At 39.9% G+C, this 26,658-nt stretch overlaps 1 protein-coding gene across 2 annotated transcripts in view; it reads right to left on the bottom strand.

Annotated features, from left to right (window-relative positions):
- NOTCH2 (notch receptor 2) overlaps window positions 1-26,658 on the bottom strand; it is a 170,894-nt gene that overhangs the window by 15,567 nt on the left and 128,669 nt on the right. For both annotated transcript variants that reach the window (XM_058716027.1, XM_058716028.1), the window contains exons 18-23: window positions 18,383-18,611; window positions 17,400-17,601; window positions 15,796-15,949; window positions 15,253-15,437; window positions 13,602-13,734; window positions 2,419-2,655 (exon numbers count right to left, since the gene is read on the bottom strand). In XM_058716027.1, the coding sequence (XP_058572010.1) occupies window positions 2,419-2,655; window positions 13,602-13,734; window positions 15,253-15,437; window positions 15,796-15,949; window positions 17,400-17,601; window positions 18,383-18,611 (1,140 nt within the window). The remainder of the gene's footprint in view (window positions 1-2,418; window positions 2,656-13,601; window positions 13,735-15,252; window positions 15,438-15,795; window positions 15,950-17,399; window positions 17,602-18,382; window positions 18,612-26,658) is intronic.

Genomic DNA, 26,658 nt, shown 5'->3' with positions numbered 1-26,658 from the left:
ATAGGTACCCAAGGCACAGATTCCCAAAGAGACTCACAAAACAAGATGGGCATAGTCGTGAAAAATCTCTCTAATCTGACCAAAAGAAACAGAAAAGGACACCTCAGCTTTTTTTTTTTTCCTTTGAAGATAACTTTAGCTTTCACAAGCCAAAAGAAATATTTACCAAAACTGTTCACTGCATTTTGTTAAAACTGTCAACTTCACAGAAGAGGCTACACCAGACCAATGCATTTAAGTGCTGATTTGTGGCTTAAGAGAATTTTCATCCATAATATGTCTTTTCAATCACTTCCTAGCCTTTCTGGAATTTGATCAGCACTGCTTTAAAATACAGCTTAATATTTCTAGAGTTCATTTCTTCTAGAAACAGTTCTAAAACAGATGGCATCTCGAGACCACTGCTGTATGATAAAGTGAACTAAGCAACTGAAATCAAGGGCGGGGGGGACACCTGGAGGCCCAGCAGGAAGTGGGCCCCACGTGGCCTGAAGTCACTTACAAAGAGGGGCTTCTAAAAGGAAATTAGGGGCACCTGGGTGGCTCGGTCAGTTAAGCGTCCGACCCTTGATTTCAGCTCAGGTCATGATCTCACAGTTCGTGGGGGCAGAGCTGCAGATAGGGCTCCATGCTGACAGTGCAGAGCCTGCCTGGGATTCTCCCTCTCGCTCTCTCTCTCTCTTTCTCTCTCTCTGTCTCTCTCTCTCTCTTCCTTTCCTTGTTCACGTGCCTGTGTGTGCTCTCAAAATAAATGAATAAACATTAAAAAAATAAATAAAAGGAAATTAAAATAGTAACAATTTTGGCCAGCCAGAATTAAGAGGCAAGGATTACGGGTGTTTGTCTCTTCAAATCACAGCAGCAGCCATTATCCGAGAGCAGCCATCACATGGACATGGGGCTCAGGGACAGACGGCTCCTCAGTGCTCATCTCAGCAACAGCATCCCACAATAATTACAAGCAATGAGCTTGAGGGATTCTTTTCAATCACAAGTGTGGAAAATGCGTTAACCCTACTTCCTGGTGGTGGGATCCTAATTCAAGGTGGTCTCCAGTCCTTCCTTTATCTGTTTCCCCTTTCTTTGTAAGTGTTTTCAGTGTTTCCAGATAAAGGAAGCCCCAGAGACAATGAAAGAAACAGCAGCCAGTTTTGCATCTCTGGCTTCCAAAGCACATCGTGGCTAATATGAGGCTGTGGAGAGACTGCTCATACTCTTTCTGTCCAGCATTGCCTCAATACGTATGATGTTCATAATGGATGGTTTCTCTTTTGATATTGCATCCAGGCAAAATCCCTCCATTCTTCATAAATTACCAAAGTTCTTAAAGGTAACATATCTTGAAAATTAAAAGTCTAGAGATGGGTTCTGAATGTAGCAGAGTCCAACTTGCCAAATTATTACTAAGCAGACTGCTATAGCCTATTATCCGACTCCCAAGGAACACTACTACAGCATAAGGTTTAGAATGACTCCACAAATGCCAGGCAGACTTCTGAGCATCTGATGACACTGCCACGGTTAGAAACTATTTTAGTCCCCCCAAAGTCACCAAGCTGCCCATCTTCAGAAGTAACTAACGCATGCCTATGACAAGCCCCTATTCTGAGGCAGAGCTTGGCCATCTTTACAATGTGTGAAGAAAAGAAGCCTGAGAAGAGACCTGGAGAAGTCTGAGAAGGCTTCTCTCTGGAGAAGAGCCTGAGAAGAGACCTGGTCAGCTCTCAGCTGTGCAGATCATTCCCTGAAGCTTTCCAGTACGTACTCTCGTGAACTGATCTGTGCTTAAACACATCCCCATGTGGACCTACTCCCCTTAGGTGACCTAGAAGATCCTGAGCCTCTCTGGGTTCCAGAGATGGAAAGAAGGTCACTGTGGCAGTGACTACCAGTAACCCAGGTCATCACATGCCAAGGGAGGCAGCGTGATGAAACCAGAGTAGATGTAAGGTTTCTGAACACGAGACGTTATTTTCCTCAGATGAAAGAGTTCTGTGGATGGATCTGGTGATGGCAGCATGGCGGCGTGAATGTATTTAATAGCACTCAACTGTGTACTTAAAAATGGTGAAGATGATACACTTCATGTTATATGTTTTTTGCCCCAATTAAAAAATGGATTTTTGCTCAACCACTCCTAACATTCTATTTCTTTTTTTATATTTCTGCTACAGTATGATATAATCAATGTACAACAAAAGAGAAAGCATCTCTTAGGGGGAAAAAAAAAGGCAGAGATAGACTATAACATCCATGAAGCACAGACCTAAGGCAAAATTGGGCCTCTGAATTAACCTGGTCTAGTTTTTCAGACGCAGGAAAAGCTTCACTTGGGTCTAGGTCATGACCTAAGAGCCCAATTTCCTCACTCAAAGGCCCTCGGAGGCAGAGCACGGGGGGCGGCGGGGAGGCTCTCACCAGTGAAGGCACTGCGGCAGACACACAGGTAGTCGTTGGTCAGCTGTATGCAGTCCAGGCTGCCCTCAGAGCTGCAGGGGTTGGAGAGGCACTCGTTGATGTCCCCCTCACACCGTTCTCCTGCAAAGCCGGGCAAGCAGTGGCAACTGTAGCCCCCAATCCTATCCACACACTGACCACCGTTAAGGCAGTGGGGACCGCCGGCACAGTCGTCAATGTTCTCTTCGCAGAGCAGGCCTGGAGGAGAGGGAAGAGACAAAGGATGATGACAACCTCGGAAAGCTGCTTTCCGGCAAAAAGACAGCCACCCTTGTTGGCACTTCACAGTTATTCAGGTTACACGGCTCCATCTGTGACGGGACATTTTAGGTTGGGCAAGGCGAAGCACACGCTTGATCCATGACAGCTGCCGTGCTCCCAGTGACCAGAAAGAGTGAAGGAAAGAACCCACTTGGTGTTTCATGCATACTCTCTGCCACAACCCACCCAAGCGGTCCCCTGTGGGGTTGCTGGCATTATTTGTCCCACCTGAGAGACCAGGAATCTGGAGCTCAAGAGAAACCCAGGAGTTTTCATTAATTTACTCCTTTGATTCTAACTATAAAAACAGTTCAAAAGAGACTATAACAATAAATACATAAATTACGAGTATGGAAAAACATTGGTAAGAATGGAACTAACTTTGGAGTGATATGTTTTAAGTTTTAGACCACTGACTTTTTCTATAAAGTAATGTGTACTAGTTTCTTATTTTTAAAAAATATAGGGAAAATATCCTGTTGAGAGCTCAAAGGTTATTCCATTTAAAACAGAACTCATTTAATGTGCTATAGATGTAAATGAGCCATCTAGTATGAATATCTGTAAATATTTTTGAGAAACTGCAAAAGAAATCAATGAAAATTCTAGAGCTGGTTCCATGAATGATTCAAAAAAATTACAAAAGAGGGGTGCCTGGGTGGCTCAGTAGTTTAAGTGTCCGACTCTCTTTTTTTTTAATTTTTAAAAAATGTTTATTTATTTTTGAGAGAGACAGAGCACATGAGAGGCAGAGGGGCAGAGAGAGAAGGAGACACAGAATCTGAAGCAGGCTCCAGGCTCTGAGCTGTCAGCACAGAGCCCGACGTGGGGCTCAAACTCACGGAGTGTAAGATCATAACCTGAACTGAAGTCAGCGGCTAACCGACTGAGCCACCCAGGTGCCCCGAGTGTCTGACTCTTGATCTCAGCTCAGGGAGTGATCTCACAGTTTTGTGAGATTGAGTCTTGAGTCAGTGTGGAGCCTGCTGAGGACTCTCTCTCCCTCTGACCCTGTCCCACTCTCTCTCTCTCAAAATACATAAGTAAACTTAAAAAAAAAAATTACAAAATAAAGGAGAACAGTTCTGTATTCCCGCCACTTGCATTTGTAGCATACACTAATATAAGCAAGACTATTAAAAAGGAGAAAGAAAAATGGAAGAAAATACCTCATTTTCAATAGCAATAGCAAAACACAAATTATAGGAATATTCTTTTTTTTAAATATTTACTTGAGAGACTGAGAGTGAGCATTCCAATTATAGGAATTATCTTAAAAAGAAATGTACTACACCTATATGAAAACTTTAGAATAGTCCTGAAAGACACAAAAGAGATGTGAATAAATGAAAAGATGTTATGATTTGGTTAGGAAGACTCTTCCTTGTAAAGACGCCACTTTTCTCTACACAAATTCATTAATTTAATGTGACCACAATAAAAAAAAATGCCATAAGGATTTTTTAACAGACAATCTGATTCTAAAATTATATGAAAAAATAAACTATAACCATAGCCTGGAAAACCTTGAAAACAAAGATCCTTAATAATTAAACCAGAGTGGTATTGATAAATTAATGGAACAATAAAGCAAATAAGAACGTCCAGAAAAACACCCAAAAACACATGGGAATTTATAATTTTTTTTTTTTTTTTTACTTTTTCTGACATAAGATTTTTTTTATTTATTTTTTATTTTTTAATATATGAAATTTACTGTCAAATTGGTTTCCATACAACACCCAGTGCTCATCCCAAAAGGTGCCCTCCTCAATACCCATCACCCACCCTGCCCTCCCTCCCACCCCCCATCAGCCCTCAGTTTGTTCTCAGTTTTTTAACAGTCTCTTATGCTTTGGCTCTCTCCCACTCTAACCTCTTTTTTTTTTTTTTCCTTCCCCTCCCCCATGGGTTTCTGTTACGTTTCTCAGGATCCACATAAGAGTGAAACCATATGGTATCTGTCTTTCTCTGTATGGCTTATTTCACTTAGCATCACACTCTCCAGTTCCATCCACGTTGCTACAAAAGGCCATATTTCATTTTTCTCATTGCCACGTAGTATTCCATTGTGTATATAAACCACAATTTCTTTATCCATTCATCAGTTGATGGACATTTAGGCTCTTTCCATAATTTGGCTATTGTTGAGAGTGCTGCTATAAACATTGGGGTACAAGTGCCCCTATGCATCAGTACTCCTGTATCCCTTGGATAAATTCCTAGCAGTGTTATTGCTGGGTCATAGGGTAGGTCTATTTTTAATTTTCTGAGGAACCTCCACACTGCTTTCCAGAGCGGCTGCACCAATTTGCATTCCCACCAACAGTGCAAGAGGGTTCCTGTTTCTCCACATCCTCTCCAGCATCTATAGTCTCCTGATTTGTTCATTTTGGCCACTCTGACTGGCGTGAGGTGGTATCTGAGTGTGGTGTTGATTTGTATTTCCCTGATAAGGAGCGACGTTGAACATCTTTTCATGTGCCTGTTGGCCATCCAGATGTCTTCTTTAGAGAAGTGTCTATTCATGTTTTCTGCCCATTTCTTCACTGGGTTATTTGTTTTTTGGGTGTGGAGTTTGATGAGCTCTTTATAGATTTTGGATACTAGCCCTTTGTCCGATGTGTCATTTGCAAATATCTTTTCCCATTCCGTTGGTTGCCTTTTAGTTTTGTTGGTTGTTTCCTTTGCTGTGCAGAAGCTTTTTATCTTCATAAGGTCCCAGTAATTCACTTTTGCTTTTAATTCCCTTGCCTTTGGGGATGTGCCGAGTAAGAGATTGCTACGGCTGAGGTCAGAGAGGTCTTTTCCTGCTTTCTCCTCTAAGGTTTTGATGGTTTCCTGTCTCACATTCAGGTCCTTTATCCATTTTGAGTTTATTTTTGTGAATGGTGTGAGAAAGTGGTCTAGTTTCAACCTTCTGCATGTTGCTGTCCAGTTCTCCCAGCACCATTTGTTAAAGAGACTGTCTTTTTTCCATTGGATGTTCTTTCCTGCTTTGTCAAAGATGAGTTGGCCATACGTTTGTGGGTCTAGTTCTGGGGTTTCTATTCTATTCCATTGGTCTATGTGTCTGTTTTTATGCCAATACCATGCTGTCTTGATGATGACAGCTTTGTAGTAGAGGCTAAAGTCTGGGATTGTGATGCCTCCTGCTTTGGTCTTCTTCTTCAAAATTACTTTGGCTATTCGGGGCCTTTTGTGGTTCCATATGAATTTTAGGATTGCTTGTTCTAGTTTCGAGAAGAATGCCGGTGCAATTTTGATTGGGATTGCATTGAATGTGTAGATAGCTTTGGGTAGTATTGACATTTTGACAATATTTATTCTTCCAATCCATGAGCAGGGAATGTCTTTCCATTTCTTTATATCTTCTTCAATTACCTGCATAAGCTTTCTATAGTTTTCAGCATACAGATCTTTTACATCTTTGGTTAGATTTATTCCTAGGTATTTTATGCTTCTTGGTGCAATTGTGAATGGGATCAGTTTCTTTATTTGTCTTTCTGTTGCTTCATTGTTAGTGTATAAGAATGCAACTGATTTCTGTACATTGATTTTGTATCTTGCAACTTTGCTGAATTCATGTATCAGTTCTAGCAGACTTTTGGTGGAGTCTATTGGATTTTCCATGTATAATATCATGTCATCTGCAAAAAGCGAAAGCTTGACTTCATCTTTGCCAATTTTGATGCCTTTGATTTCCTTTTGTTGTCTGATTGCTGAAGCTAGAACTTCCAGCACTATGTTAAACAATAGCGGTGAGAGTGGGCATCCCTGTTGTGTTCCTGATCTCAGGGAAAAAGCTCTGTTTTTCCCCGTTGAGGATGATGTTAGCTGTGGGCTTTTCATAAATGGCTTTTATGATCTTTAAGTATGTTCCTTCTATCCCGACTTTCTCAAGGGTTTTTATTAAGAAAGGGTGCTGGATTTTGTCAAAGGCCTTTTCTGCATCGATTGACAGGATCATATCGTTCTTCTCTTTTTTTTTGTTAATGTGATGTATCACGTTGATCGATTTGCGAATGTTGAACCAGCCCTGCATCCCAGGAATGAATCCCACTTGATCATGGTGAATAATTCTTTTTATATGCTGTTGAATTCGATTTGCTAGTATCTTATTGAGAATCTTTGCATCCATATTCATCAGGGATACTGGCCTGTAGTTCTCTTTTTTTACTGGGTCTGTCTGGTTTAGGAATCAAAGTAATACTGGCTTCATAGAATGAGTCTGGAAGTTTTCCTTCCCTTTCTATTTCTTGGAATAGCTTGAGAAGGATAGGTATTACCTCTGCTTTAAATGTCTGGTAGAACTCCCCTGGGAAGCCATCTGGTCCTGGACTCTTATTTGTTGGGAGATTTTTGATAACCGATTCAATTTCTTCGCTGGTTATGGGTCTGTTCAAGCTTTCTATTTCCTCCTGATTGAGTTTTGGAAGCGTGTGGGTGTTTAGGAATTTGTCCATTTCTTCCAGGTTGTCCAGTTTGTTGGCATATAATTTTTCATAGTATTCCCTGATAATTGTTTGTATCTCTGAGGGATTGGTTGTAATAATTCCATTTTCATTCATGATTTTATCTATTTGGGTCATCTCCCTTTTCTTTTTGAGAAGCCTGGCTAGAGGTTTATCAATTTTGTTTATTTTTTCAAAAAACCAACTCTTGGTTTCGTTGATCTGCTCTACAGTTTTTTTAGATTCTATATTGTTTATTTCTGCTCTGATCTTTATTATTTCTCTTCTTCTGCTGGGTTTAGGCTGCCTTTGCTGTTCTGCTTCTATTTCCTTTAGGTGTGCTGTTAGATTTTGTATTTGGGATTTTTCTTGTTTCTTGAGATAGGCCTGGATTGCAATGTATTTTCCTCTCAGGACTGCCTTCGCTGCGTCCCAAAGCGTTTGGATTGTTGTATTTTCATTTTCGTTTGTTTCCATATATTTTTTAATTTCTTCTCTAATTGCCTGGTTGACCCACTCATTCGTTAGTAGGGTGTTCTTTAACCTCCACGCTTTTGGAGGTTTTCCAGACTTTTTCCTGTGGTTGATTTCAAGCTTCATAGCATTGTGGTCTGAAAGTATGCATGGTATAATTTCAATTCTTGTAAACTTATGAAGGGCTGTGTTGTGACCCAGTATATGATCTATCTTGGAGAATGTTCCATGTGCACTCGAGAAGAAAGTATATTCTGTTGCTTTGGGATGCAGAGTTCTAAATATATCTGTCAAGTCCATCTGATCCAATGTATCATTCAGGGCCCTTGTTTCTTTATTGACTGTGTGTCTAGATGATCTATCCATTTCTGTAAGTGGGGTGTTAAAGTCCCCTGCAATGACCACATTCTTATCAATAAGGTTGCTTATGTTTATGAGTAATTGTTTTATATATCTGGGGGCTCCGGTATTTGGCGCATAGACATTTATAATTGTTAGCTCTTCCTGATGGATAGACCCTGTAATTATTATATAATGCCCTTCTTCATCTCTTGTTACAGCCTTTAATTTAAAGTCTAGTTTGTCTGATATAAGTATGGCTACTCCAGCTTTCTTTTGGCTTCCAGTAGCATGATAAATAGTTCTCCATCCCCTCACTCTCAATCTAAAGGTGTCCTCAGATCTAAAATGAGTCTCTTGTAGACAGCAAATAGATGGGTCTTGTTTTTTTATCCATTCTGATACCCTATGTCTTTTGGTTGGCGCATTTAATCCATTTACATTCAGTGTTATTATAGAAAGATACGGGTTTAGAGTCATTGTGATGTCTGTATGTTTTATGCTTGTAGTGATGTCTCTGGTACTTTGTCTCACAGGATCCCCCTTAGGATCTCTTGTAGGGCTGGTTTCGTGGTGACAAATTCCTTCAGTTTTTGTTTGTTTGGGAAGACCTTTATCTCTCCTTCTATTCTAAATGACAGACTTGCTGGATAAAGGATTCTCGGCTGCATATTTTTTCTGTTTAGCACACTGAAGATATCGTGCCAAGCCTTTCTGGCCTGCCAAGTTTCAAAGGAGAGATCAGTCACGAGTCTTATAGGTCTCCCTTTATATGTGAGGGCACGTTTATCCCTTGCTGCTTTCAGAATTTTCTCTTTATCCTTGTATTTTGCCAGTTTCACTATGATATGTCGTGCAGAAGATCGATTCAAGTTACGTCTGAAGGGAGTTCTCTGTGCCTCTTGGATTTCAATGCCTTTTTCCTTCCCCAGTTCAGGGAAGTTCTCAGCTATAATTTCTTCAAGTACCCCTTCAGCACCTTTCCCTCTCTCTTCCTCCTCTGGGATACCAATTATGCGTATATTATTTCTTTTTAGTGTATCACTTAGTTCTCTAATTTTCCCCTCATACTCCTGGATTTTTTTTATCTCTCTTTCTTTCAGCTTCCTCTTTCTCCATAACTTTATCTTCTAGTTCACCTATTCTCTCCTCTGCCTCTTCAACCCGAGCCGTCGTGGTTTCCATTTTGTTTTGCATTTCGTTTAAAGCGTTTTTCAGCTCCTCGTGACTGTTCCTTAGTCCCTTGATCTCTGTGGCAAGAGATTCTCTGCTGTCCTGTATACTGTTTTCAAGCCCAGCGATTAATTTTATGACTATTATTCTAAATTCATTTTCTGTTATATTATTTAAATCCTTTTTGATCAGTTCATTAGCTGTTGTTATTTCCTGGAGATTCTTCTGAGGGGAATTCTTCCGTTTGGTCATTTCGGATAGTCCCTGGAGTGGTGAGGACCTGCAGGGCACTTCCCCCGTGCTGTGGTGTATAACTGGAGTTGGTGGGCGGAGCCGCAGTCTGACCTGATGTCTGCCCCCAGCCCACCGCTGGGGCCACAGTCAGACTGGTGTGTGCCTTCTCTTCCCCTCTCCTAGGGGCGGGATTCACTGTGGGGTGGCGTGGCCCGTCTGGGCTACTTGCACACTGCCAGGCTTGTGGTGCTGGGGATCTGGCGTATTAGCTGGGGTGGGTAGGCAAGGTGCACGGGGGCAGGAGGGGCAGGCTTAGCTCGCTCTCCTTAGGTGATCCACTTCAGGAGGGGCCCTGTGGCAGCAGGAGGGAGTCAGATCCGCTGCCGGAGGTTTGGCTCCGCAGAAGCACAGAGTTGGGTGTTTGCGTGGAGCGAGCAAGTTCCCTGGCAGGAACTGGTTCTCTTTGGGATTTTGGCTGGGGGATGGGCGGGGGATGTTCCCCGCCAAGCTGAGCTCTGCCGTCCGGGGGCTCAGCAGCTCTCCCTCCCTTTGTCCTCCAGCCTTCCCGCTTTCTGAGCAGAGCTGTTAACTTCTGACCTCCCAGACGCTAAGTCGCGCTTGCTGTCGGAACACAGTCCGTCCGGCCCCTCCGCTTTTGCCAGCCCGACTCGGGGGCTCTGCTTGGCCGGCGAGCCGCCCCTCCGCCCCGGCTCCCTCCCGCCAGTCCGTGGAGCGCGCACCGCCTCGCCGCCCTTCCTACCCTCTTCCGTGGGCCTCTCGTCTGCGCTTGGCTCCGGAGACTCCGTTCTGCTAATCCTCTGGCGGTTTTCTGGGTTCTTTAGGCAGGTGTAGGTGGAATCTAAGTGATCAGCAGGACGCGCGGTGAGCCCAGCGTCCTCCTACGCCGCCATCTTCCGGAACTCCCGGGAATTTATAATTTGAAAAAGGTGCCATCTCAAATTATTGTATAAAAAGATCAAATATTCACTAAATTGTGTTGGGGGACAAATCAGCAGCCACATGGAAAAATGCTCCAGTATTCTAGTACTTGAAGAAAATATGGGAGAATTCCTTTACAGTCTTAGAGTGTAGAAGGTGTTGCTGATTAGGATTCAAAATCCAGAAGCCATAAAAAGAGACTGATAATTCCAATCTGATTAAAAATAAAGAGCTCTGGGGGTGCCTGGGAGGCTTGGTTTCAGCTCAGGTCATGAACTCACGGTTTGTGGGATCAAGCCACACATCAGGCTCTGCATTGACAGTGCAGAGCCTGCTTGGCAGTCTCTCTCTCTCTCCCTCTCTCTGCCCTCCTCTGCTCACACATACACACACACTCTCTCAAAATCAATAAGTAAACTTAAAAAAAAATCTTTCAAAGAAAAAAGAAAAAGCTCTGCATGAAAAAAATCATTAAGAAAATCAAAGACAAAAAATAACATATTGATAATATTTTGTATCATAGATAATCTCTGTTAAATATTAAGATGAATAATGTAACAGGAAAAAAGGATATAGAGACAAACAGAAACCACTGAAAGAGGAAAACCAAATGATTTGTAGATGAGAAGACGTCCAACCTCACACACTGTGGAGAAGCCAGTATGCTGATACACGGCAATTCAGTAGTATGAATCAAAATGCACATATTCTCTAATCCAGCAATTCCATTTCTGAAGATTTATCTACAAATGTACACATGCAAGAAACCCCAAATTCCTGTCACTAGGGCACTGGTTAAATAAATTATGGTATGCTAATAGGGAATTCTGTAGGATGAAAAAGATTAAGGAAGTTCTACAAATTGATATGGAAACATCTCCAATTAAGTAAAGAAAAAAAAAAATCAAGTGCAAGAGGGTAACTAATAATACACTATCTTCAGAGTAAGAAGTGGGTAAGTAAAAATATCTTTGTGTTTGACTACTACACACATAAAGAAATTCTGAAGGACACATAAAAAACTCTAGAAAGATACACAAGAAAGTAAAATAAAGTGGAGGTTACTTGGTGGTGGGAGAGGAAGAACTAGGTATGGGGAAGGAGAACAGAAGGATATTTCACCTCACGCTTTTGCTACATGTGTATATATTTGTTGCGTGTGCATCTACATATAAAATTTTGGACCATGTGCATATATTGCCTCTTCACAAACTAAATCAAAAACACAAGAGTAAAGAACAAAACCAGTTTGTGATTGCACTCTCACAGAATATCTGGTAATTAGGGACTGCTAGTAAAATGGACGCTGATGCCTCCCGTCAGGAGGGAACCAGCAGTAGTGGACAGACCTGTCAAATGGCAATGAGCTCAACCTCGGCCTGGAGGAAAATAGCAGAGACAGGAAGAATAGTCAGCCCTTGACCTGGAACTGGAGGTGCTCCCCAGGCCAGGATCCCAAAGGTCAGGAATACTGAAATAAAAACAATCTTTGTGATAACTCTCACAATGAGCTTCTAGGATTTGACAGGGTCCTGAGTGTTTACCAATGGACAGAGAAGTCAAGCCGGGAGAAGTAAATACCACTCTACATACCTAAGCAAGCACACATAGTATGATAACGCAATGAATTCTGATGATAAACTCAAAGAGATCCATATCTACACACATCATAACCAAAAGGTCGTAAGACAGGATTCTGAAAGTACAAGGGATCCTTAATAAGGATTTCACATGAAAAAACAAAAACCTGGAGGTCAAAAGCAGTTGGATGACATGTACAAAGTACGGAAAGAAACAGATTGTCAACAATAATAGCAAAACTATGTTTAAGCTATCCTTAACAAACAGAAGAGAGAACTTTTTTGCTTTATGAAATGGTCCATTCTAAGACTGACATCTGTAATTTATAAAATGATTATGGTATAGGACAAATCTTGGGGTGCAACAAATATCCATGTGCTCTCCCACATTCCCAGTCTCCCTTGGAGTTAGGCGGAGACCATTTTGCTAATTCTGGTTGGTGTGCTGTGAGCAGTAATGATGTGCGTCACCTTCAGACTGAGGTAGTGAGAGCTGCTGCATGGCCCTACCAAGTGTCTCTCCTCCTCTGCCCTGCAGGCCCTGGAGGCCAAGGGCTTGTAACCGCATATCTAAAATAGAGAGAGAGGTAGCTCAACACACTCAGACTTTGAGTGACCAAAAAAAACAAAAACAAAAACAAACAAACGAAAAACACTGTGTTAAGCCAATGAGATCTGAGATTTGATCTACCACCACCAGAATCAGAGCTTGTCCTAAACGGTAAAATTACTAAAAGGAACAAACTAATAATGAATCAAAATCACTTCTACTTCCCTTTGAACTACTGATTTCTAGAGCAGAGAACAACTCACCTTTTCACAGGACAAATTTCAGATATTAAAAACCCATTTCTCTTGAGTTTTCTCTTCCTCTTTAACCTCATTGCTCAGTGACTAGCCTATTAGTGGGGGTGCTCTCCTATTTTAATTTAGCCAAATTCTGAACTCAAGGAAGGTAAACTGTCAAAATTCATGAACATAAAGGTCTAAGTGTAAATACTTCCCTGACATTCTATTCTCTTTGACACTGAGAATGAATTTCACCATCGTGGATGGCTTCAGCAGCATTTTTTTTTTTTTTAATTTTTTTTACAGGCTGCTCAGAACAGGTAGGGTTATAAGTACACCTCTTCTAGCAAACAATACTCCGAGCTCTCTCCAGAAGACTGTTTGGAGGCAGGGCCGATGCTCCATCATTCAGTCTAGGGCTGGACTCCACAGGCTTGACTGCAATTCTTAGTTGCAGCCGTAGTCCATCAACTTCCTCCCCTGGGCTTATGGAAATAAGCAAATGTTTTCATTTCATTCATTCCCCCACCTTATGGAGGCAAAACTTGGCAGGTTTAAACAAATACATAAACTAGTAAATGTGAATTATTTATTCAAGAGACCACTAGTTATTTTCCCTTGAAGCACCAAGAAATCCTGCTAACCAAGCTAATCTTGCTGCAACACTGTATCATTTCCACATTCTGTGTTTCACGGAACATCAGATGGCAACAACCACCAGACAGAACTGAGAACATGAGTCAGAACATCACAACTAGGCAAGAGACGAGAGAAGGAAATGGCTTGAATGACCAGAATCCAGAACTAAATAGTTAATTTTTAAAAACGTCTTCCACACAAAAATGGACTTATAACTTAAGAAAATGTCCTAGATGGAGGACAGGTAGGGCTGACTTCATACCTCGAGTGCCTGGTGGACAGGAGCACTTGAAATGGTTCACAAGGTCGACACAGGTGCCTCCGTTCTGGCATGGCTGATTCTGGCACTCGTCCACTTCATACTCACAATTGACACCCTGATATCCTGGGACACACTGACAGGAACAAGCAAAAAGGAAGAAACACTGGAGCATTGTTGGAAACAGACCACCAGAGCAAATGAGATCTCAAAGGTTGCTGCATACCTTTGCTCACCCCCCGGCCCCCACCCAGCTCTTACACGTTTCTCTGGCACTATCACACGTCCTACCAATCATCCTATGCCGGGCCAACTTGCAGCTTACTGGCATTTACATCTTCCAGCTGAAAGGCCACTTTATAGCAAAGGCAAGGACTGAATATTCTGAGGGATATTTCAAGAGTTGCCCCTGCACAAAACTTTCATTGCTCCTCTGTGCAGGTTTTTCCATCTTTAAAATACACATTCCTTGCTATGTGATGAGGACCCTATAACTCAGTCCAATGGTATGTAGTTAACACACTGCATTTATTGACCTCTAGATTCAGGAAACTGCATGTATGTGTGAGAAACTGGCTGAGACAGGGATGGGGTGTGCAGTGCTAGCTAATATGGGGTTTGAGCGATTTCAGGGCTGATTGAGGGAAAAAGACCTTGACCATGAAGTGGCTTTACTGGCTAGTGCTTTGACAGGTTTGCATGTGAAGGCTTCCCTCACAGCACAAGACTGTCCAGAGCAGGAAGGAGGGTAGGGAGAGGAGGGCAAGTGAATTCCAAGGGAAGGGGGTAACAGAGAGGGGGCTTACATGTTTGGTGATGTCACTCTACAGCCAAGCCAGAGTATCTGGTCAGAAAGCTCTGAAGGGCAACACTGGCTTGGTGGGGGGTCGTTATGCCCTGGGGCTTACCTATGGCTTACGGATATTGGGTACAGTTTTGCAGAATACACAAAACAGGAAGGCTCTGAATGGCTAAAAATCTGCTCATTAGGGCTATTTTTAAAACAACTGGATGTGTAAAAATTTGAGTTTGGCATTGGTGGCTTTTGAACTAACAGGAGGAAATAACTGCAGGGCCAATATAAAGAGGCCATCTTTGGTTCATTTATGAGAAGTAACGCTTTTCTTGGTGTTCCTAGGTGGCCTGAACTGGTATCAAATTCAAGTCTCTGGTGTTCTGTTAACATCTTGCTGTAACCATTATCAGCCCAGCCAATAGGAAGATGGCGACATGTTCCTTAAGACACACACTTCCTCAAATATATACGTGTAATACTTAGTGTGATGCTACATGGAACGGGCTAAGCAACTTGGGACACACCTCAAAGTGGCTTTTCCTATCTCAGCTGCTATTCAGGGAAGTGCCAGGGGCCACTGAGCTGCTGGCCTGTGAAATGCACTCTGGCAGTGAATGTTGGCTCTGAATCCTAAGGCAACTCTGTGGAATGAGACGGTTGCAGACCTCTATGCTAACTTATTACACAAGAGAACTGAAAGAAATGGTGATCAGTAAACAATGTAATGATGATCGGTTAAAAAAAAAATTATAAACTGTAAAAATAAGTCATAAGCAGCTAAATTCAGTATGCTAGGGCTCACAATAGTTGAGCCATCTTTGGGAGGTCTCTGACCTCTGCCTGCTCAGCGCACCTTACCTCACATCTATACCCGCCGATGAAGTCCCTGCAAGTGGCTCCGTGCTGGCAGGGGTTGGACGAGCACTCATCGAGCTGCTCCTCACAGTAGCTCCCAGTGTAGCCCAGGGGGCACTGGCAATGATGCGAGTTTCCAGCATTGATGCAGATGCCAGAGTGCTGGCACAGGTGGTCAATGGACACCCCTAGGAAGCCCAGTACAGGACAGACATCACAGAAGAGCACACAACACATCAGGTTCAGACCAACTAACTGTACTATTGTATAGTTTATGACACTCAGCACCAGATTTATATTAAAAATAAATAAGCTCTCAAAGTGGAATATGCCTTTGTCTCATTTTAAATACATTTCTTTTTGAAACCTCTAAGCTTGTGCCTCTGCCCTTTCACCTTCCGTCTCAGACCCTGTCTGTAGAGACTTGCCCACCCACCCCTGTCCGCTCTTCCCTCTCATCCCATGATAACAATACCTGCTCTAAAACACTGCTAGTTGGCTGATACTTCAGGGAGTGACCCCAGGGCCCAAGGGGGCAGAGCTCACCTCTGTGGAAAGCCGCCACCTCACAGGATACATTGGGCACATCACAGTAAGCACCAGCCCATCCAGACGGACACAGACACCGGGACTCTGCTTTTTCCTGAACGCAAGTACCTTTGTTTTTACATGGAGACCGACTACAGAGGTTCACCAGGGTCTGAAAACGGAAGCATACATGTACATCAATATCCAAATACCAGAAATGAAGAAAATGTCACACTGCATTACTGCATTTTAAGAATCAAAGGAAAGCACACTAATTAAAAAAAAAAAAAAAAAAAATATATATCCCTCACCCAAGCCTTAAAATAGTCCAGTGTTCCCAGGTAATCTCATCACTCATCATTTTATATAGTCTAATTCCTCTGGCTCTACTTAAAAAAAATTGTTACGACAGAAGCTTAAGAATTTGAGGGACTCTAATATTTAATAGGTTAAGTTATTTCCTAATGTTATGATTATGTCCAGATCTGTGACCCACCCCTCCCCGTAGGGCCAGAAAGAAAGAAAGTTACAGCTATCAGACAGGTCCGTGACACCTGTGCTAATCCTGTGGGACAGATCTACATGGGTCTCAATCAAATCTGTCCATGGTGGATATGAGTAAAAGGACTTAAAGCCTGTTAAACCTAAAAGCTGCCACAGAGCTTACCTGGAGGGAGAAAATCGAGCTTATGAAAAATGAGGCAAAGAATATGAGCAGACTAGTCCCTTTCTCCCTAGCTCACATGTGGTGACCTGACCCCCGGGCAGAGCAAGGTCACACTCACAACATGGAGTGTTCATGAAAGAAGGTGCCAGTGGGTATGGGTGGAGAGTTCTCTTGGCACATGTAACCTCACACTGTGAGAATGAACAAAAGCCTGAGGAAGAATGTCCTTCTGATCCACAGAATCAGCATCAAGCTGTTTAATATGCAGTGGTGGTTATTTGCATGACCAATACAGCCAAAGCCTTATGGAAGCGTACCCTGTAAGGCTAGTTAAATTTGGCCACTTAATCCTAAATTCTTTGGAGTTCTGTTATTCTATCATCCCATCATTGTTTAAGAGGTAAAAATAGCATAAAATTAAACATAATGCTGTTTGGTATGAAACCTTGGAAAGGTTACTTTGCCCCTTGGGGACTCAGTTTCCTCTTCCATGAAATGAAAAGCTGCCCTAGTTGGCTCTGAGGGGTCCTTCCATCCTAACAGTATATGAAAATGTATATTTATATATTTGAAAATAAAAGACATGTGACTAACTTGGTTTTGAGAATAACACTGCAAGACATGGTAATTATTATCATTATCCCCCTAGAAACTGTATCTGACCTTTAAAGACTATTTTAATTATTCTTTACTTCCCTTTTTGTATTTCCAACGTAAAAAACATCTATGTGCTTATTTCCCACATGTGTTTTTCTGTAGTTCTTGGTTAGCCCGTTACAACAGTCTTACGCTTGTTAATCTGTATAATCTTGCCAATGTCACCATTTTGGAATCTACCAGCTATTAGATTTATCTCAGAGACATCCCCCAAGACAGAATTTTCTTTTTTAGGAGGGGTTTATTCTGCTTAGAAGAGAGCTGTAATATTCAGCAGAGTGGGATGAAATGTAATTACCTGACAGTTTTTGCCAGTGTAGCCCAAGGGGCAGGTGCAGCGGTAGGTACCCAGGCCATCAACACATACTCCTTCATTTAGGCATGGATGAGAGTTGCATTCATTGATCTCATGGAGGCAGAAGGGGCCAGTGAAGCCCACAGGGCACAAGCAAGAGAAGGAGTTAATCCCGTCGACACACGTGCCACCATTGAAACAGGAGCTAAGAAGCAGAGAGAGCAATTCCAGCTATGTAATGTGGTTCCTCACACCTGCTCCTCAAAAAGTAAGGTTCCTAGAAGCTAACAAGTTACAGAGGCCAATGCTCCTAAGCATCTTAAACTCCTAGATCTAGTAAATTTTCTTTTTCCAAATTACACCGAGTGCCAGTCAGCTTCCTGGCTTCCTTTCTACACCCCAAAAGCTCAGAGTATTTAAAAGGCTGAGTTTATTAGAGATTCCTAGAGAAAGCGAAGGTTTCCAGGTTTTACCCAGTCCTTCTGTGGTTTTCCATGTATCACATTTCATTTTATCCCTAAGTCAATTTAACTTATAAGAAAAGTGCTACATAAATAGCTCTTGACTCCAGATTTCTTTCTGAAAGAGAAACTGAATAAACTTGTTGGAATAAAAAAAGAAAGAAAGAAAGAAAGTTAACACTCAGAAATTACTAAAGAGTGATGAAAAATCTGCTAAGAAACAGGAATTTTTAAATTGTCAGCTGAAATGAACAAGAGACCAAGAGGAGAATGGAACAGAATTATATAACTCTTTCTGTTCCCAAGCATTAGAAAGAAATGAAGACCCATCCCACTAAGCTTTTCAACCTCTGACCTTTGACCTGCTAACTACACATCCAAAGGGAATCAGGAACGGGGCAACAGGAGAGGACTATGGAATTGGACCCAAATGGACACCTTATTCCTGCCCTGCAATCCCATTACTGTGCTCCTTTCTTCCTTTTCCCCATAAGACACTGGTGCCTCAGCATATGGCTTGCTCACCTCTCAGTGCACTCATCGATGTTGTTCTCACAGTGGACTCCATCAAATCCCGCCTGGCACTTGCAAGTGTAACTGTTGACATAGTCGGAGCAGGTCCCTCCATTCTTACACGGTTCACTCAGACACTCATTCATGTCTGTCTGACACTTATCCCCAATAAAGCCAGGGTGGCACAGACAGGAGAAAGTATTCACTCCATCTACACAGGAACCTCCATTCTGGCAAGGATCTAAGTCATTACACACAAGAATTAGAGCTGTGAACTACAGCATCAATTTCATCTTAGACCTATAAAGATGAGCGACCTGAACTGAATCACACTAATAACAGTAACAATTCTGCCTTGTCTCTATCCGGACTTTTCTTTACATCTATTTTGCCCTGACTTCTCCATTTACAAAAATGAATGCAGTTAACACTTGCCTGAGATTCTTAACCTGTTTGACAACTGGACTGAACTAAACATACACCACTAACAGTTTTGCAAAATTAACAGTCCTAAAACTTACATTGGTCCCCCACATACTTGCTAATCAAATATGTGCCAATACACAGAATCTCAAAACTATCAGTAAAAATTTTCAAAAGGTCCATGTGGTGATGGAGTGGGTAGGGTAGGACAGAATATATACAAATCAGCCCCCTGTGCTGATCTCTCTTTCCTATCTTTTCCCTCTCTCCTTCCCTCCCTTCAGCTTTCCTTTCCTTTCCTTCTCTCTTCTTTCTCTTGTTTTATTTTCTAGATTTAGGTAGAATTAGGAAACATTAAAAAAATTTTAAATAACACATAGCTCAATCTTAGAACAGTTTAGATTCACAGCAATTAATCAACGAATTTTGAGCTACTATCATGGCATGGTCCTTTGAAATACAGATGGCATATAAATCAGAACAAGAAAAATAAGAGGTAGATCCTATTCTTGAGGACTTTAAAATCAAACTGCAAAGACAGGTCACTTACATAAAAGGAGAACTAAACATCAGGTGGGTAATGTAGCCCCTTTTTATACGAGGGATATTTATTACCTTATTCATCTATTATGCTAATTCTACTCTAAGGCCCATCTGTGATCTTTAGTGGAAAAATTGCAAAAATCACATTATCCCTTCTTATCCACAGTACATAGCACACAGCTACTGTAATTTCCATAACATCTTTCAGGGAACTCACCATAATTTACTGGATTATTTTAAGCTAACTGTAAATATTGCTAGTTTTACTTCAAATAGGAAAATTTTTAAGTACTGAAAGTTTTGACTGATGTAACAATTAATGTGGAAAAGGGTTCCAAATAATTTGATTTCAGTCCCTTAAATTTCTCCATCGACTGTGCCATGGACTTATTTTTCTTCACTATTTGTTACACAATGTTGAATTTGTCTATGTATCTTTTTTTTTTTTTTTTTTTTTTTTGCTAATATACTATGAATTTCATGAATGTAAGCACTGGGTTTTTATCTATTTTAGCACTGCCAGGACCTAGTTTGGTGCCATCCATATGATGGTCTGAAATTATGTTTGCTGTGAATTAGGTGCCATTAATCTTTAAATTCTTTTTTTTTTTTTTAACGTTTATTCATTTTTGAGAGACAGAGAGACAGCGCATGAGCAGGGAAAGGTAGAGAGAGGGAGACAAAGAATCCAAAGCGGGCTCCAGGCTCTGAGCTGTCAACACAGAGCCCGATGTGGGGCTGGAACTCACGAACTGTGAGATCATGACCTGAGCCGAAGTCAGACGCTCAACCAACTGAGCCACCCAGGCGCCCCAGGTGCCATTATTCTTAACTCACTGTGATAACCTTGTTTGAAGCTTAATGATTTAATCACCACACAGATAACTGAGCGCGGATTAAGCAGTGAGTACTGATAAGTAACTGAGTATATCACATGCATAGGATGAAACTATTAGAGCTGAGGAAAGAGCCAGAAAAAAGTAGGCAGAACAATCCCAAGAGTTTATACGAGGCTGAGAATAGCTCATGTCCATGACAGGCAAAATGAAAAGACCTCCTAACTAAGCACTAAGTAGGATCCTCAGAGAGTACCGTTTCAGTAGCAAGTTACTTTAGCCCTAGACTAAAGGCTGTTCTGGACCTAACAAATCCTGAAGAAAAGACCCAAAATGATCAAACTGTTTCCAAATGATCCTTAAACAAAGCTTCAATATATTCTAAAGATTATTTTAAAGTCTAGTATCCAATAAAAAATTACCAGGCAGGCAAAGAAGAAACATAATTCACGATGAGGATAAAAATCAACAACAGAAACATACCCAGGAATTTCCCATATGGTAGAATAAGTGTGGGGACAATAAAACAACTATGATAAATATACTCTGTATGTTCAAGAAGAAGAAAGCATGAACATGACAAGGAGAAAAAAGTTATGAGAAAGACTCAAATCAAACTTCTAGAGATAAAAATACAACGAAGAGAAAAATATATATTGGATGGGATTAACAGCAAACAAAACACTAAAGAGGAAATGTTTATGCGACCTGAAGATAGATAATGATATCTTCAAATAATAAAATTATCTAAAATGAAACACTGAGGAAAAACTCTAAAAAATAAGTAGAATAGCATGTTGGTGAGTAGGGAGACAATTTCAAGCAACCTAAAAGATGTATGATATAAAAGTTGTAAAGGGGAAGCAAAAAGGTCTTGAAAAAATAGTAGTTCAATATTTTCTGAATTTGGATCCATCTATCCAAAAAGGTCGATGAACCCCAAAGAAAAGAAACATGAAAACTAATGAAGGGCATCATAATCAAATTGCTAAAACTCAGTGGAAAGAAAATATCTTAAAAATAGCCATGGGAGAGAAAATAACATATAGAAAAACAAATGTAAAAAGTATTGCAGATTTCTCCTCAGAAACAATGCATGGCAGAAAACAATGAAAGGATGACTGGAAAGTGCTGGAGGGAAAAGTCAACTTGGACTCTACTCCCTATGAAAATATCTTTGAAAACTATGGCAAAATAAAAACCTTTTCAAAAACACAAAAGCAGAAAGAATTAATCACCAGGAGATAAGCACTACCAGAAATATTGAAGGAATTTCTTCAGGCAGAAGGAAAATGACACTTGGTGGAAATGCATATCTATGCATAAGAATGAAAAACACCAGAAGCTGTAAATATGTTGTAAGTATAAGGGCTGTTAATTTATTTTTTAAATTTCTTGAAATATTAGTTGACCATTTGAAGCAAAGATAATATTTTGGGGGGTTTATGATATATATATTATATGACAACAATAAAACAGAGGGCAGTAGTGTAAATTTAAGTATACTGTTGTAAGGCTTTTATGTGCTATACAAAAAATAGTTGAGGTAAATTTTAATGAGTTAGAGTTGCATACTGCAAACTCAAAACCACCCCCCCCCAAAAAAAACAGATATGCCAGTGAAGAAATAACATGTAATTATAAAAATGCTCAATTATTCCAAAAGAAGGCCAAAAAAAAGGGGGGGGGAGGAAGAAGGCAAAAAAGAAGGAAAAAGATAAAGTAAAATGTAAGATGGCAAATATTTAACTCAGCCATATCGCCATCAACCATTACATTTAAATGGCATGAACACCTCACTTAGAAGACAGAGGGTATCAGAGCGAAGAGAAAAAGCAAGACTCAATATATGCTCTCCAAAAAAAACCCATACTTTAAAGACACACATAGGCCAAAACTAAAAGGATGGAAAAAATGCATACTCTAACAATAAACGAAAGAAAAGTTAAGTAGGTATATTAATATCTGGCAAAGGAGGTTTCAGAGTACGAAATATCAGTTACAAGGGTTAAACAAGGTCATTTCATGACAAAGGACTAATTCTTCAAGAGGACATAATAATCTTAAATGTTTATATACTTAATATCAGGGCTTCAAAATACATTAAGCAAAAACTGATAGAATTACAAGGAGAAATAGACAAATAATTGTGGCAGATTTCAATATCACTCTGTCAATAATTTATAGAATAAGCAGACAGAAAATCAGGGAAGACCTAAAAATACTATTAACCAATTTGAATTAATAGCATTTATAGAACACTCCACCAAAAAAAAAAAAATAATAACATAAAATAAACATTCTTTTTTTTTTTTTTTAATTTTTAACATTTATTTATTATTGAGAGACAGAGAGACAGAGCATGAGCAGGGGAGGGGCAGAGAGAGGGGGAGACACAGATACTGAAGCAGGCTCCAGGCTCCATGCTGTCAGCACAGAGCCTGATGCGGGGCTTGAACTCGCGAACTGTGAGATCATGATCTGAGTTGAAGTCCGACCCTTAACCAACTGAGCCACTCAGGCACCCCAATAAACATTCTTTTCAAGTGCATACAGAACACTTACCAAAACAGACCATAAGACTAGGCCATAAGACATGCTTTAATGCATTTTAAATAATCCAATCAATAGATGAAAAAAGTATGTTCTCTGATCACAATGGAATTAAACTAGATGTCAATAACAAAAACTATCTGGAAGGAATCAGCAACAAAAGATATTTGGAATTAGCAACAACATAGATGGAGTTAGAGTATAATGCTACGTAAGCAAAATAAGTCAGTCCGAGAAAGATAAATACCATATGATTTCACTCATATGTGGAATTTAAGAAAACAAATGCACAAAGGGAAAAGAGAGAGAGAAACCAAGAACCAGACTCTTAACTATAGAGAACAAACTGATGGTTACCAGAGGGGAGGTGGGTGGGAGGATGGGTAAAATAGGTGATGGGGATTAAACAGTACACTTATCATGATGAGCACTGAGTAAAGTATGGAAGTGTTCAATCACTATATTGTACACCTGAAACTAATAGAATGCTTCATGTTAACTACACTGGAATTAAAATTAGAAACTTAATTAAAAAAGATATTTGGAATTAAAGAACACACTTGTAAATAATCTATGAGTCAAAAAACAAATCAAAATGGAAATTAGAAAAGTATTTTCTGAGTTGGCGGAAAAAAAACCATGATATATCAAAATTTGTGAAATACAGCTAAAGCAGTGTTTTGAGAAAAAAAAAAAAAGCACTAAATGCCTACTATGTCTATGGTCTAAGCTTCCATCTTAAACTAGGAAAAGAAGGGCAAACTAGATCCAAAATAGAAAGAATAAAGAGCAGAAATCAATGAAATTGAAAATAGTAAAATAATTGAGAAAAATCATGAAACTGAAAAGGTTACTAAAATCTGTAACCTTCTACCAGTAGCAATCACAAAGAAAAGAGAGAAGATGTAAATTACCAATATCTGAAATCAGTGAAGGGAAATCATCACAGATCTTACAGACATTAAAAGCACAATAAGGGAATATTATGAACGCCAATAATTCTGACAACTTAGAGTAAAACTCATTCTTTGAAAGATACAAATTACCAATGCTCAATAAAAAAGAAATAGATACCCTGAATAACTATATCTATTAAAGAAATTAAATTTACAATTAAAACTTTCCCAGAAAGAAAGTTCCAGACCTAGATGTGATACCAACTGTATACAAACTCTTTCAGTAAATAGAAAGGAAACAATTCCCAAGTGGTTCTGAGGCTGGCATTGCCTTTGTATCAAAACCATACAAATACAGTACAAGAAATTGGGGAACAATATCCCTAATGAATGTATATACCCACAAAAATTCGTAACAAAACTTTAGGAAATCATATCCAATAACATATGAGAGAGAGAATATATCATGACCAAGCAGAATTTACCCCAGGAATTTAAGGTTTAACATTTGAAAATTAATTAACATAATTCACTTATATATTAAAAAATATATTATCACCTCAACAGATACAGAAAAATCATTTGAAAAAAATCAACATTCATTCATCATAAAAAGAAAAAACTTTCAGCAAACTAGGAGTATATGGTAAATTCCTCAACTTGATAGAAGAACAACAAAAAAACCCCAAAATCATACTTAGTGGCAACAAAGTAACATCATACTTAGTGGCAAGAAACTACATACATGCTTCCCCCACCAGAATCAAGAACAAAGAAAGATTTGCTTCTCTTACTACTTCTATTTTGCATTTACTAAAAGTCTTAGCCAGTGCAACAATGTACGAAAAAGAAAATGTATATAGATTTAAAAAGAATTAAAATGTAGAATGGCTATACTTATTTAGAGATTACACGATTATTTGTTTAAAAAAAAATTCCTGGGGTGCCTGGGTGCTCAGTTGGTAAAGCATCAGATGCTTGACCTCCGCTCAGGTCATGATCTCATCGTTTGTGAGTTTGAGCCCCACATCGGGGTCTGTGCTGACAATGCGAAGTCTGCTTGGATTCTGTCTCTCTCTCTCTCTCTCTCTCTCTCTCTCTCTCTCTCTGCCCCTCCCCTGCTTGCTCTCTATCTCTCTCTAAAAAGAAATAAAAATAAACTTAAAAAAAATTTTTTTTTAATTCCAGAAATCTAAACTAAACTTAGAAGCTAAACTAATCTAGAATAAGTGAGGTTAGCAAGATTACAACACAAAATTACTCTTTAAAGTCTAAAAAGAAAAATCTTTAAAACTCACACTACATGTAAAATTAACTCTAAATAGATTGTGGACCTAAAGGTCAGTGCTAAAAGTATACAACTTTTATTGTTTATTTTTTAAAGTTTATTTATTTATTTATTTATTTTGAGAGAGACAGACAGAGAGTAAGCCAGCTGGGGGGGTGGGGGAGGAGCGGGGGGGGGGGCAGACAGAGAGTGAGAGAGAGAATCCAAAGCAGGCTCCATGCTATCAGCAAGGAGCCTGATGCAGACCTCGATCCCACAAACCAGTAAATTATGAGCTAAGCCAAAATCAAGAGTCAGACACTTAACCCATCGAGCCCCCCAGGTGCCCCTTAAAGTATAAAACATTTAGAAGAAATCAAAGAAGATAAACCTCAGTGACCTTGGGTTAGGTAAAGGTTTGTTAAATAAGATAAGATGAACTCTGAATGAAGATTATAGATATACTGAAATTCATCAAAATTAAACTTCCTCTTCAAAAGAAAAAACAGAAGGTACAATTGGGAGAAGATAGTTGTAAGGCAAATATCTGACAAAGAAATTGTATTTAGAATATAAAGAACTCTTTCAATTCAATAATAAGACAAATAATACAATTTTTCATGTGGGCAGAAGTTTTGAATAGATACTATACCAAGTAATATATATGGCTGACCAAGAAGCACATGAAAAGATGCTCAAAATTTTTAATAGGTAGGGAAATTCAAGTTGAAACCACTGTGAAATACCATATACAGCCACTACAAAGGCTAAAATTCAGGGCAATCACACCCAAGTGTTCTTGAGGATGTGGTTCAACTGGAACTCTCAAACAGTGCTTGTGGGAATGAAAATGGTGAACCACCATGGAGAACATTTTGACAATTTGGTGAAAAGTGAAACATATACCTACTACATAATTCAGCTATTCCACTCCTAGATATTTACTGAAGAGAGTATAACTTTATTTATAGTATCTCAAAACTTAAAAACAAGCTGAATGTCCTACTAGTGAATTCAAGTATATCCAAATAATGGAATATGACCTAGCAATAAAACAGAATGAATTACTAATACACATAACATAGATGAGTCTCAAATAATATGCTAAATGATAAGTCATACTCCCTCTCCCCCAAAAAGAGTTTGCATTAGATGATTCCATTTATATAAAATTATTAAAAATGCAAGTAAGTCTGTCATGACAGAGGTAGATCCCTTGTTGCCTGGGACAGGGAAGGGGGAAGAAGGAAATTACAAAATAAAATATTTTTAGGGGGATGGATATGTTCATTATGTCTACTTATGGTTTAAATGTCAACACTGTGCATTTAAAATATTGGTAGTACACTTCTATATACTAATTATACCTCAGTGGATCTGCTTTAAAAAAAAAAAGCTATCATAGCATTGTCCCCAATTTGTCAGTATACAAAAATCAGTTAGGAACCTCTTAAAGAGATTCTACTGCCTCAACTCCTAAAGCCACTGGCTTTGCAAAGAAGATTTAAAAAATGCTAATATTGGGGCACCTGGGTGGCTCAGTCAGTGAAGTGTCCAACTCTTGATTTCAGCTCAGGTCATGATCTCACAGTTCACAGAACTGAGCCCTGCATCCGGCTCTGTGCTGACAGCACAGAGCCTGCTTGGGAGTCTCTCTGTCTCCCTCTTTCGCTGCCCCTCCCCCACGTATGTGCACATGTGTGCAGCTCCTCCCCCCCCGGAATAAATAAACATTTAAAAAAATAAAAAATACTAATATTAAAAACATGT

Source organism: Neofelis nebulosa, chromosome 2 (genome assembly GCF_028018385.1).
Source record: "Neofelis nebulosa isolate mNeoNeb1 chromosome 2, mNeoNeb1.pri, whole genome shotgun sequence".
In the NCBI taxonomy this organism is placed as follows: domain Eukaryota; kingdom Metazoa; phylum Chordata; class Mammalia; order Carnivora; family Felidae; genus Neofelis; species Neofelis nebulosa.
Note: the sequence above shows the minus strand (reverse complement) of the source record. Positions and strands in the feature narration are given on the sequence as shown.